General features: G+C 50.2%; 2 protein-coding genes across 3 annotated transcripts in view; one reads left to right on the top strand and one right to left on the bottom strand.

Annotated features, from left to right (window-relative positions):
* The window catches only part of LOC105690236 (protein Wnt-5b-like), a 126,967-nt gene that overhangs the window by 12,318 nt on the left and 100,827 nt on the right, over positions 1-13,822 (bottom strand). For both annotated transcript variants that reach the window (XM_048653883.1, XM_012407869.3), the window contains exons 3-4: positions 3,078-3,343; positions 1,224-1,404 (exon numbers count right to left, since the gene is read on the bottom strand). In XM_048653883.1, the coding sequence (XP_048509840.1) occupies positions 1,224-1,404; positions 3,078-3,343 (447 nt within the window). The remainder of the gene's footprint in view (positions 1-1,223; positions 1,405-3,077; positions 3,344-13,822) is intronic.
* LOC105690238 lies at positions 10,508-11,097 on the top strand. Its single transcript, XM_012407871.3, has one exon. It carries the CDS (start codon positions 10,586-10,588, stop codon positions 10,985-10,987), a length of 402 nt encoding a protein of 133 aa, XP_012263294.2. The 5' UTR covers positions 10,508-10,585; the 3' UTR covers positions 10,988-11,097.

Genomic DNA, 13,822 nt, shown 5'->3' with positions numbered 1-13,822 from the left:
CATTGTTTTAATTGGGTTTAATAAGCTTTTCTTGCGTATTTTGACCTCAGGAATCCGAATCTGGAAGAAAAATTGATCTATCTCTAAAATTGATCGAGTTATCGCCAATTTTCAGCTTTTCGGGGTCAAAAATAAAAAATTTATTTTTCAGTCTATCTTAATGTAATTTGAGCTCAGGAATCCGAATCTGGAAGAAAAATTGATCTATCTTGAAAAATGACCGAGTTATCCCCATTTTTTCGCCTTTTTTGGCATAAATTTGAGGATATCTCGAAGGGAAAAAATCGTAGCTCAATTTGGCTTTCGGATTCGTGTTCCTGAGGTCAAAATACGTAAGAAAAGTGCCATACGATCAATTTTAAAAAATAAAAATTTTTGGTCAAAATTTGAGATTTTTCCAAGGGGTACCCCTTACGATTTTTTCAAATTTTGACCAAAAATTTTTATTTTTTAAAATCGATCGTATGGCACTTTTCTTATGTATTTTGACCTCAGGAACACGAATCCGAAAGCCAAATTGAGCTACGATTTTTTCCCCTCGAGATATCCTCAAATTTATGCCAAAAAAGGCGAAAAAATGGGGATAACTCGGTCATTTTTGCAGATAGATCAATTTCTCTTCCGGATTCGGATTCCTGAGCTCAAATTACATTAAAATAGACCATAAAATAAATTTTTTATTTTTGACCCTGAAAAGCTGAAAATTGGCGATAACTCGGTCAATTTTAGAAATAGATCAATTTTTCTTTCAGATTCGGATTCCTGAGGTCAAAATACGTCAGAAAAGTGTAATACAGTCAATTTCTAAACTACTTTACTTTTGGCCCAAAAATCGAAAAAATCCAAAGAGGTACCCCTTGAAAAAATTGCAATTTTCGGCCAAAAATCGTTTTTTTTGTTGGGTTTCCGATGCTATTCTCATGTATTTTGACCTCAGTAATCCGAATCCGAAAGCCAAATTGAACCACGAATTTTTCCTATCGAGATATCTCAATTTTTCTGCTTCAAAAAGTGAAAAATCGAGGATATCTCAAAGGGGAAAATTCGTAGATCGACAAAAAAAACCTCTCAACACGTGTAAAATAAAATGACGTGGAATTGTAGAAAAGATCACCGTATCTAAATATTCCAAAGACAAATGAAACGAAATACGCGCCACGCTATTAATTATAAAATTTGAAAGAAATTCACGCATCAGACAATTATATACATGGAGTACTCACTTGTAACCGTACTCGAGATTGTCGCCGCAGCCTCCCCAGATCCATTCGCGATTAAGATCCCTCGGTCGGCCACTCCTCGAGCATCCGCAAGACGACAGCTGGCCGTCCCTGCAAGCCCGACTAACAGAGTAAACGACTCCTGCCGCAGCCATCGCGTGAACGAAGGCAGTTTCTCTGCTGGCTGCAAACGAGTAGTAGTTATACCATACCTGTGTACAGCTATACTAGTTTCGCGTCAAACGAGTCCAACTATCGCGTTAAATATCTAACGTATGCACACCGCCGTCGATTTACATAGCGCGCGCACTTTTGTTCGGGGTATATAAGGCGCATCGTAATTTCTTCATTTTCCGCTGCTTAATTCGAGTTTAATTTGAAGCATAAAATCCGAATATAGTGCACCGCCAGTTCCCGGCTCGTTGAGAGCGCCATTTACGACGGTGATCCAATTATAACAGCCCCTTACCCCCCGGGCACGGAGGATACACCTCCGAGGAACAGAGGCTATTAATAACGGTTCGATTGTCACCGCCGTGCAGCCTCGACGTCCCACGCCCTCGGTGTCCCATGAATATGCAATAAAATATACGTATATCATTCAGCTTCGATAATCCGGCGTTCGACCGACTCCGATTCCTTCCTACCCCTGAAAAACTGCGGCGCGTGCGGAGCGATTCGAAACGCGTCTCCGGTTCGCTTCGATAGCCAAATTACGCCCTCGATCGCCCCTCGAAGATCTACGACGTACATCTTCTTCGTTATCTCGACCGAGATCGTGAATCTTTTTGCCAAAAAACGTCCACGGAGTTTTACTACTTTGATTTAATTGAAAAGCTCGCGCATACCGAATTAAGGAAAGCTCCAAATATTTCTCCACATTCGTACTCCGAAACGCACAATTTGGACTCAAAGTATCCGTGGAATTCGGTCAACCTACGCCCGAAATAGCGGGTCCGTCGTTTTGATCTCAACAACACGGAGCGATCGTGGCGAACAATGATTCAAAGAAATTGTCGGATATCACGTATAGCTCTCTCGGTGGGATAATAAGACGCCGGCGTTGTGTCCGTGGTATATCGTGGAGCATCTGGAGAGTGCATCGTAGGAACATTAAAAGAGCGCGCGTTGTTGCGGCCGGAGATCGAGCGTTTCCGCTCGGTAGAAAATTTGTCTTTTTGATTTTTTCTCTAGCTGCAGTGCAGTGCGACGCAACCCTCCCGCCGATCTCCATCCTCCCGTTTCGTTCGCGCGTTCGTCTCCTCGATTTTCCTCATCTTGGCGAAGGTGTGACGGCGCCGGGGTAAGAGGTGAACGGCGAATAAGCGGGGAGTAAGGAGTGCGGCGTTACTCCGCCGGATCGAAAAGCGGAGATGGAAGAGGCGGCGAGGCGGATAGGCCGCTGGCTCTACGGGCGAGATAGGACGTCGGACGAGAGGAGGATAGGTGGTACGCGACTACGCGGGACAAGACAATGCGAGCCGTATAGCGCGGTAAGCATCGCGACGCGCGCGTTCCCGAGCCCCTTTGATCTCGCCGCCTCCCGTCGCACCGCATCCTGTCCCGGTCCCCACGGCGCGGACGTTACCCAGCCAGCTAGCTCGAGATCCTCACAAAAGCCGTCGAGCCTCGACGACGACGACGACTCCGCTTCGCCGTATTAATACGGCTCGCGACTCGACGAGGTAACGCGGGATTAGAAAGTATCGGGGAGCGAGGCTCGATCTCCAACGATCCCGAGCCGCACGCGATCGGCGCGGAGCCGGGGCTCCGATCGCTCCGAATCGAAGGGACGGGAGGCGGCGATCCTGCCATCGAAACTTCCGGGGCATGTTCGCGTAACGCGCGTATCCTTACCGATTCCTAGTACCGGTCCGAACACCGTGCCGTCCTCGACCGTCGAGCAGTTCCACCTTCTGTCCCGGAACTGGTGCTGGCACTCCGTTATTCCGGCTTTGGCGCCGCGCGCCACGCCGGCCATGTGATCCTGGTAGAGCTGGCAGAGCCTCCCCTGTCCCGGGGAGAGACCGTTCAAGTTGCCGCAGAGCGGTGACGCCCCGACTTCGTAGACCTCCGTGGTTCTCATCGCCTCCAGCTGACGGATGCCCTGGAGACCGATGTTTCTGGAAATTTTTCAGAAAGCAAACATCGCTATCAGTCGGCTGGCGGGTTCGCGGAGTTTCGAAATATTTCTAGGAACTAACGTCGTTCGTTTCGGATTCGATTCGATTCGACTTTTTTCTTTTTGTGGTCCGGGTCCACGTCGTTGCGCAACGCGTCTTCGACGTTTCGTCGAAGATATATAGGGAACGGCGATCGATGGGACGGTGCGTGACGTGACGTCCTGTTACAAAAGTTTGTCTAGAAAGAAAATAGTCCGCGCGAGTCGGCACGACAAAGGCTTTGTTAACGCCTCTTTAGGAGAACGATTAGGCAACGGAGCCCAGCTGAACCGAACTTTTGAAGCTAATCTTATATACAATTTCGTTGCGCTATCGCTTCCGAGGCGGTCCGCACCCGTCGGTAGTCGAGTCGTTCGAATTTTTTTACTCCGATGCCCGAAGCTTCCAGCAGGTATACGAGCTTATCGGATCCGATTTCGGGGATCGCCAATGTACCCTTCGGAATCGGATCGCATCGAACGAGGAAACGAGGATCGAGGTTACGCGCTTCTCGCTCTCTCCTTTTTTTTTTTTTCCATCTCAACGGACGAGGGGGTATTCCGAAACGGGTTCCGAAAGCGCTGCCCGATTTTACGGGGGGAGGCCAACGAAGGGCCACGTAATTACACACTTTAGACACCGATCTCGGGCGTCGAAGCCCCGATATTTTACCCCAAATTAGAGAGGCACCGGAATCGCTGGAGAACCGCCCTAGTTCCATACCTGTGCGACCTCGTCCCGTTCGTAGTCGCCGACGAACGAACCGGGACTAACGTTCGTCTTCTATCCCCATCGGACTTTTGAAAAAAAAAAAAAAAAGAAAAATTTTTCAACGCGTCGCCGTGCACGCGGCGCACGATCGGCTAATTTCTATCGCGGATCGTTCGCGCGAGGCTATTCGCGTTTATTGCGAGCGTCGAGAAATATACGTCCGTTGGCTTGTGAGTAATTTTCGCGAAGCGCTTAATTATCCCTCCGAGTTTGATCTCGGAGGCGCGATAATATTGCGTGCCGACTCACGGGTACGGGAGGCTGAGCGCCCGGGTATCCGGAAGGGCAGGGCGCCGCCCATTTAACGAGTGCGTTCAACGTGTGTATCTCCCCCCCCGTATCGTCTCTCCGCCGCCGCTTCGTCCCTTGGATTTTCACGCAGGTGCGGCGGTCCGCCGATCCCGCGCGTCGCGAAAATCGGAATAAGGGCGATCGTAATCGCGGTATCGCGCCTCCATCTCGATCGTCGACGGGCCCCGTAGATTTTCGTCGCTTCGAAATCGTAGAGCGATCCGATCGCAGGGGGTACCGCGGATCGGATAAGCGAAACGGCGATGCGCGGCCGTATGTACGGGATAATCCGAAGTCGTGAATAAGAGTAATTCGAAGTAATGACGCGGTAAAATAATGGCGCTATAATTACAAGGGGATACGCGCCGTTGAGTCCGGCGGGCATCGGTCAGACGGTGTTGCGCACCCGTTGCAACGACGCGGTGCACCACCACCAGGTGCGCCTTACCATAGCCACGGAGACCGGTTAGGAATCCGCACTCCGTGTCGGCGCATAAATAATCCCCATCGGTATTTTGCGAGTATCTTTGGAACGGCCCACTCAATTTCTAACCGTGGCCCGAGAACCGCGGGTGTGCATAAGGTGTAAACGATGGGGGTATATAGCCGGGTGCGTCTTTCATCTCAATCGTGCGCCGTAGAAAAAAGATACGGAGGAGATACGTATACGTTGGAGATCGGGGGATCGGGACCCCGAAGTCAGACGCAACGGAGGATCGCGCGTATCACCGCGAAGCTCCGAAAAGAGCGTATAGAGTACGCGTCTCGTGTAGGAACTGGAACGGGAGGAAAAGTAAAAGAGAAAAAGTAAAAGAGAAAAAAAAAAAAACAAAAAGAACGACCGACCGAGATAACGACACGAACGGATGGAACAGCGGGCGTCTTTAAAAATGAAACGTACGCTCGAACGAATAAAGAATTGACCTTTACTAACGGGGGGTGGGGGTGGGGGGGGGGGGGGGGAGTTCTACAAACGATGCGTTTCGATTAAATACTTTGTTGGTTTCGGAGTCTGGAAACTCTCGGTAGGTTACTTATCTACCTCGTTGTATGACGAAAGAAGAATTTACGACTAGAATCGTGAGTCGAAGTTTCAACGTTGGGTATACCTACTTTTTTTTTTCCGTAATGTGAAATAATGCCCAGTTTTACTCACTCGAGGCCAACGGAGCAGCGGTTAATTGTTTAAACACCGTTTCTCTTCACGACTAATACGCGGCTGCGTTACAATCTCGTAACTAATGCCGGTAATCACGGGTTGGACAGATCGTTAATATCGTGAATATCTAATCAACGAATCCTCGACGGATATATACGTAATACATTCCGCCTCTGTACATCGGTACAGACCGCACGTTGTTGTAAGAGACTTCGAGAAAAATTCGGAAGATGCGCCAACCCGATCGAGAGATTACATCGAGCTTCCGGAAGATTCTAATCTCGATCTTAAATCTTGTTACGAAAAAAAAACAAAAAAAAAGAGGAATTAAATTACGTCTGGGTACTGCAGGAGGAGTGGACACGGTGAAACGATTCCCTTGTCAACCGGTATTATACCGCTCAATGCAATGTCGTCATAATTCAAATGGTCGATACCGCGGACTTCCAAGATTCGGTTCCTACCGATTTATCGTCGAGATAAATAAGCGTCGTCGAGGTACCGCGTAGGAAAAAAGTCTACCGATGCCGATTTTTAAGCCCATCGCAACTCGAACACGACTTCCCGAAATCCGATAGGATTGCAAGGCGCGTGATTTTTGGCCTTTTATATTTGCTTCGTTAATTTTCCACCAGATAATCTAGATATCGGCGATAGCGACGCCGCCGGATAGTCTGTCACCGATAAAGCACTCATGCGAGAAAGATTTACTGCGGAGTTTAGCCATGGTATACTTACAATTAGTTATCCCAACACAGCGAAAGGGTATTCAAATGAGCCTTTGTCCGTTCGGTCGCTAAGCGGTAATGGACAGCGTCGATTGAAAGGCATAACTATCGGCGCATCCGACCGATGATTATGTATTACGGACCGCGTTTGTCAAAGGTGTGGTAATAATTACGGTCAACCGCCAGGTAAAACACAGGGGTGACGATTCTCAATGGAACGCGTCGGAAGTGTCGAGCACTTGGTGTTTTTCCGTTCGGACAACGGGCCATCAAATATGCGGGGTACATTTTACCGTTTGTTCCTCGCGATCGGAAACGCGGTGGCGTCGACATTCGATCTCGAAATCTCTAGAAATGACATCATCTCGGTAAACGTTGGTCAATCATCGGAACCTCACACGAGAAAATAGTGAAATGTTGATAGTTTGTTGGTAACGTTTCGCGTGGAGTCGGTTCGGAAAAATTTGAAATTCTTATCCTTACCCCCCCGACGTTTCGCCGTTCACGGAACGAGGAATGCGTATTGTGTTCCCGCTGAATCGCCCGGTTAAAACACCCATTTACGGCGAGTCACCGCGAAGCGTCCGCGGACGCGGTAAACGCGTACACGCCTATGAGCTGCCGACGATTTTCGCTATCGTCGTCCGTCACCGACTTAACTCGAGATCCGATCTTTTCCGTTGCCACGACATCGGGGTGTCGCGTGGCAGGTTGCCGAGACAAGCGAAAAAAACGCGAACCGCCCCGCCGATATCCGCGCCGGGGACCCCGGTACCTCGTCGTACTCCAGATTCCTGTCCTTATAACTCCTTGGTACCTCCGAGAAGTGTGAGAGGGGCCCGCTCGGCATGGTGGGGACGAAAACTCGGGCCCTTGACTGCGAGTGAAAACCGGTTGGCCGGCCGGCCGAAGGATCGCTCGGAGATCGCTCTAGCCGCTCTCGGAGGATGGCCTGCGATAGGGCAGCGCGATTCCGACGCGCGTTAACGTCGCGGCCCTTTTCCTCCTTCCGGTAAAAAATAACTGACGAGGGATCCGGGAAAATTCCACGGCGATGGAGAGACAATTTTCCGCAACCGTTGAGGAACGGGGGGGGCAATCCGGATGACGCGGGGGACTTTTGTCGTACTTTTTTGCGAGCGAAAACAACTTCGCTCGACCGTGACACGTCGCGTGGCAGGTTGCGCCGCGGAATCGTAAGACAACCTGTACCGCGAAGGGGTGCGGCGGGGAGGGTTGTTACTCCGGAGGCCCGTTTCCCACCGATCCTTCGTCACCGCGATCGTCGGGACGGCGAAAGAAGAAGACGGGAGAATCCACGTCGACGCTATCGGCGGTACCGAAAAACCGGTTTACCACGTGAGAAAGGATATCGTGAATCTTTCGACGGTCGTAGAGCGTCAGATCGCGACGTGACTTCCGACGGTGTCAACGCCGTCGCGACGCTCTCCGCGCCCAGTTTTCACGTTTTCCCGTACACCGGATCGCGGACGGGACGTCCCGCTGACGTGTGTACGCGGAAGTAAAGGAGAGCCGAGAGTCGTGGGGTCGATGGTTCGAATGACCTCTGCGCGCGACCCGCTGTTTTCGTTGTTCCCGAACCGACGGTCGCGTCCGTCGACACGCTTTGACGCATTCCGGCTGACAATGCAACCACGTATGTCGGTGCAGGTTATTCATTTTTTTCAAAATAAATTTTATTTCATTTCCAACAAGTCATGCGAAACAGTGATAAGATAAACATGTTTCTCTCGATCCCGACGTCGCGAACACCTGCGCCATCAGCTGCACAGCTCTCTTCGTGTCGCTGAGAGCTCGTTGATTTCGATTGTCGTTCCCTCCGAAACGAGATCGATCGCTCCCGTTTCACCCAAATCTCCGCGTTCGCCCTTAATATCGCACGTAGGCCCTGACCGTTGCGTTTATCGGTTGTCCGGCTTTGCTCGTGAATCGCAGCGTCGTGTTTCTCTGTCCAGGTCCGCCGCTGACGAGCGTAGGATAAGCGGCACTCCTGTTCGTACCCGAGACGACGGCCTCCACATAGGTGAGATTGAAGTACGTTACGATGGACAGAGTTCGGGTGACGATTCTCGACGGAATCGCTGCCGCGTAGACGACGTTCGTTTTGCCCAGCCAGTCGTCCCTCGTTCTTTTTCCTGTGTACAGGTTGTTACCGACGTACGTAACGTTCGCGGCGGTGGCCCGTTTCGGAATCGCTGACGGGGGTATCACGTTGGCGGCGACTGCGATCGCCGTAACGATCGCCAGAAATATCGAGTATTTGTTGAACATTTTCGAAGGTGATAACTGGTCAGAAACACCGTACAGAAGTACACAGCTGTCGTGACTTCCGATCAATGAGTAGTAATCGTGGTTTATTGGAGAACGACGACCGTTTTATACTTGTGCGGAAGCGATTATCGTTTATCGCGATATCGCCACGAGATTGGACGTAATCAATTTCGAAATCAAGAGCACCGCGATAAGATATTATTTATACCTGGAACATCGACGGATCGTTTCCGTGATCCGAAGTTGATTGCGGTTAATTTTTGGCGATGGGAGCAGTTTGTACCGACAATTTTTTTTCCACAGTCGAGTCGAGCAAGGGCCCCGAATCGTGGCGTCAGATTTTTTTCCAGAAAGACGCGGAGCGTCGGACATTTCTGGTCCCCCTGTGAACCACTTTCTCTCCGTTTAAAAGCGAGGAAAAAAATAACGTTTCTGGTAAATCGACCGATAAAAGTACACGAGTGACTTTTCCAAGGAGCTTGTCGATCGTTGATAGCGTGGGCGACAAAATAGGTGGGTTTATCAATACCGAACGGTACGATTACATCCCCACGGAATGTCGTGTCTCATTCGTCGTACGGGTCGACTCGAATCACCGGAAAATGCAACGTCGTAGAGTATCGAGCGACTGGTGCGTACCGAGAATAGCGCAGATTAAAAAAATCCGGACGAACTCAATGCATCTAATCGCAAAACTAACGACTGACTATAATGTGAAATCTTACCGATCTTTAGATCAGAGTCGAATCACCTTGATTCGATTTCAACTTGATTCGCCGCACGCGCAGATGTCTCGATTTCCGAACAGAGGGAGATGGAACGCATCGTTGAATCGAATCGCGCGTAGTCAATTTATCTTCGACTGTTTATTATCCAGGAACGAACGATAAAAATACCGATGATTTCGTCATTTTTTTTTTCGTAGCGTAGAAACGATCGCACTCCCGTATTCCATTCGATGAAGCCAGTTGTAGGGTGAGCGTGCGCGCCGTAAACTTTTCAGTTGGGACACTCTACACGGGATCTAGATGTGTAAACATCACGCAAACATCGAAGTAAATCTAGCCAAAGTCTGTGGTGTACAGGTAATACGTGTCCGGCACCTCCACAGTCTCGAGCTTGACGCGTACAACCTGCGTATAAATTTATTTAGAGCGGAATCGCAGCTATAACACAGAGGTACAGGATGCTGATTAATTGAGCTTTTGTCTCTCTTGTACCGCTGCAGAGTGAATGAACGGGGTCGATTGAAAGCGGTATTAGCATACCTGCCCGACAATGCTCCATTATAGTAGGATACCGACGCAGAGATTTATTATAAGCTGCGAAGGTGTGGTAATTACGGTCAACGGACGCAAAAATGATTAAATCTCGCGCCGAGGAAATCCAAGGCGAATTATAACGACAGCTGGTATTATATGTACGCGCGCGGACGAGCAGCGGCCCCAGACGCGATCTTTCGCACGTTCGGAAGAAGATTGATTAATCGCGATTAACGGAACCAGTCGTGCGGAGACCGCGAATTCTGAACGGGACGCGCTGCTGTGCGCAGAAAAATAGAAAACGGGAAGATCGGACGACACGCGACGGTCACCGGACGCGCGAACGACGGAGCCGGGCTGCGAAAAATCGAAACAGGGTCTCGGATTGATTGATCGATCGTTCGATAACTCGGAAGAATTTGGCCGCTCCGAGAAATCTGGAGTTATCAAACACGTTTCGCAATCGGCGGAATTCCTGAAACTGAATCTAAGTATAAATTTAGCGTCGCGATCATCAACCGCGATACAAGATAACAATCGTAATTACGGCATTATTGGAACACGTTATCTGCATAGATAAAGCTCGACGGTATACGCGGTACGTATATAACGCGCCACCGCGAACCGATTGGGGACAGTGGAATAATTCACGAATTCTCAAACAGTCTAGAGTTTCGCGACGGAAAATTTTTTCGCAAAAATGTACGCAAAGGGTTCGCTTCTCTTGGCCTTCCTCGTGGCCATGACCGTAGCCGTGGCCACATTTCCAGCGGCTGCCGGACCGCGATCGAGGTGGTACCCCGTCAGCTACAACGGGAACAATTTGTACGCCGGCCAACGTCAGAGAGGAGACTGGCAATTGTCGGCCCACGTCGTCACCAAGCCAGCGATAAGGAAACAAGCGGTGGTCCAGACCCTGGACATCAACGTCGGTTACAACATCACTTACATAGCGGCGCTGGATCAAGCACGGAACGCGAGCGTCGGTGCCTTCCCCACGATCGTCAGCGGCGGACCGGGCTACAAGTACGCCTATATGGTATTCCGCAGCAAAGTCGGCCAGCCGATCAACTTCCGCGTCAACACTTACGGTCGACGATGAACTCGATAGGATCCGCCACGACTCTTCAACTCGGACATTGTACCCTTGATGTGAACCGCAATGCTGCAATCGTACCGTACAACGACAATAAAGATACATCATTCCCTTGATCAACGCCTCAGAATTCGATCGTTTCACCGACCGTCTGCGTCATCGTCTCCCCCGTCCTATTAGCTTCGCGATTCCCTCGCACAGCTTATTCCCAGCGACCGCAAGGCCGCGCAAAATTTTAGGGTAAAGTGGCGCTGAACAAACGACCGCTGTACGCCGTGAGCGGTGCGCGTAATTGGCGCTGAAATAACGGTTCAGCTGGGTGTTCAACGTAGCGCACGGGGCTCGCGCGCCCGACGCGTGATTCACGCGCCGCAAGCTGGGGGTGGTGGTTCGAGAAAATCCGCAGGGTTGACCAAACTGAAGAAATTTGAATCGAATACGTCGAGTGAGTCGTCAGAGCGCGCGCGGTGGCGGCGGTGGTGGTGGGCGACGGTAAAATTTGAACGGCCGTTCGATCTCCGTGGTCCCCTGTACGCCGATCGGAGAGAAAAAAAATAACAAAACTTATTGACTCGTCAAAACCTTCGGACGCAGCTGTAACAGTTAATTATTGGCCAATAACAATTAATACTTAAAATTCAAATGAGGCGTCGCGTCGTTTTGTGGAGATGTCTTGCCGAGGCGACGCAGCCGGGTTTCTAAAATTGGTGAAAACCCATTCCGAACGGAGAGAGTGTGGGACTCCTAACAGTTAAAACCGGTTAAAGACACACCGGTTAAAGTCAGGGTGGTCAAAATTCGTCAACGCCACTTCAGGCCCGTAAACCCGTGACCCTGCGGACTTCGCGCACCGGGGGGAAAAAACTGCGACATTCTAACGGCCGTTCGCCCGCAATAAAAAGAACTGCGAACCGCCCTCAACCCCTCCGAGGTGCCGCGGACCTCTCGGACGTCGCGGAACGACCAGATTCAATAATACCCTTTTGTTTACCGCCTCGTACACGACGTGGACAGTATCCGAACGTTTACACTCGTATGAAATACCGCTGCAAAACCGAACGTTGTAGCTTTTTTTTTTTTTTTGCTCTCTTGCAACAGCCTCGCACAAAGTTGATCCCGCCGTTCGACGATAATCATATGCGTTTACCGTGGCCACATACTTAGGATATATGTATATATATACATACAACCCCGGCGGCTCTGACCGGGCGTAAATCATTTACCGTGATTGGATATGCAACCGCACCGAATTTACGAACCACGTGCAATAATCTGCTTTCATCTCACCACCGATACATTCGTGCCTGAGTTCGGTTGGAAATTCGTGCTCGATATACGAAACGGCAACCGGAGGTCCGACGCCGGCTTATTTCGAACGGCTCTCAATCTCGGAACACCGTTGACACCTCGGCATCTCAGCCTCCGTTGTTTCGGGTCTTGTTCCTCCACTTTTTTTCTAACAGAGATAAAAAAAAAAATCGCTCCAAGATTCGCTTTTCGGCATTCTCAATTCTCTATGGATTCGTAGAGAATTGTCGAGGCGTCGCACGTGAAAATATTCAAAGTTCCCTCACGGAATTCCGTGCTCGGACGCAGCTGGTATCAACTCAGTTGGATTTCGTGGAGCGTCCGTGAGCTATCTCGTGACGGGAGAGGTAGAGAGATAAGTTGGAAATTAGTCTGGGACTGCCTCGCGCAGAATCGGGAGGCAGGACCACCGGGAGGGCAACGAGATAGCTGGGGTGCTCGGGATTGGTACGTGCGCGTCGTAGATTGTATGCACCTTTTAATGTGCTTTGGGGCGACCCGAGTGGCTCCCGATACCGCCCGTACGAACGTCGCCTCGACCGCATCTTCCCACCGATTACCGATCGAGTTCGGCGTTCCTCGATCGAATCCAGATTCGTTTCGGACGCGACTTCCGAATGAATTTATTCGTTCGCCTTTCGTACTCGCGAGGTTCCTCTTTTCCGTCCACGGGGTAGAGCGAACATACGCGCGGTCGGTCGGTCGGGTAACGAACAACGATATTCCCGTTGAACTTTGTCGTTTTAATGTCGATACTGGATAGGACGCTAAATTGGTTCCCCGCGGCGTTTATCGTTTACGTCGCTACCTGGACCGGGCGGCGCAGCTGCGGCGGATCCTTCCCACATCTCTTCGGAGGATAACCGCGCGCCTCGTATACGAGGGCACGTGGTATCCGCTTCGAGCTATACGGCCGTTGAAAATTTATCGCTAATGCGGAATGACCGTGCGATTAATTTACTGCCAGACGTCGTTTGACCAGTAATGGGTATTTTCCGAAAACGTTATATCGCTGAGGAACATCGGGAAAAGATGAAAGAACCGTCGAATCCGGAGCGACGACGAATCAATGGATTTTTCACGACTCCGAGACACCGTCGAAACTCCAGACTAAGTTTTCATTCGATAGGAATATGGCGGGACGTATATATATATATTTTTTTTTACCGAAGGACTAAAATGCCCATAAAAAAGCGTACGATGATCGGCATTACTTTCGGTAGAAAGGAGACTACGAGTTTATACACGGACGGCGAGAGACACGCGAAGGAATGAAATTTATGGAAATAACAGATTCTCAGTTCGTTCCATTCATCCGTTGGTTCTCTGCTCATTTGTTGCCCATTGTGCGTGGGTTTTCCCACGAACGTGGATCCTACAGCTAGGCCATAACCCGAGTCCGTCCTGCGGAGCTCTCCGAAGCCAACGGCAGCGACGGACTATAACTTGTACGGAGACTCTCTGGACCGTGAAGCACCGTGAAGTGAAGCAAACTCTCGCTCCCCCCGTTCCTCGCTCCTTTCTCTCCCCCTT

Source organism: Athalia rosae, chromosome 4 (assembly GCF_917208135.1).
Source record: "Athalia rosae chromosome 4, iyAthRosa1.1, whole genome shotgun sequence".
In the NCBI taxonomy this organism is placed as follows: Eukaryota; Metazoa; Arthropoda; class Insecta; order Hymenoptera; family Athaliidae; genus Athalia; species Athalia rosae.
The sequence above is the reverse complement of the archived record's forward strand: the minus strand, read 5'-3'. Positions and strand labels throughout refer to the sequence as shown.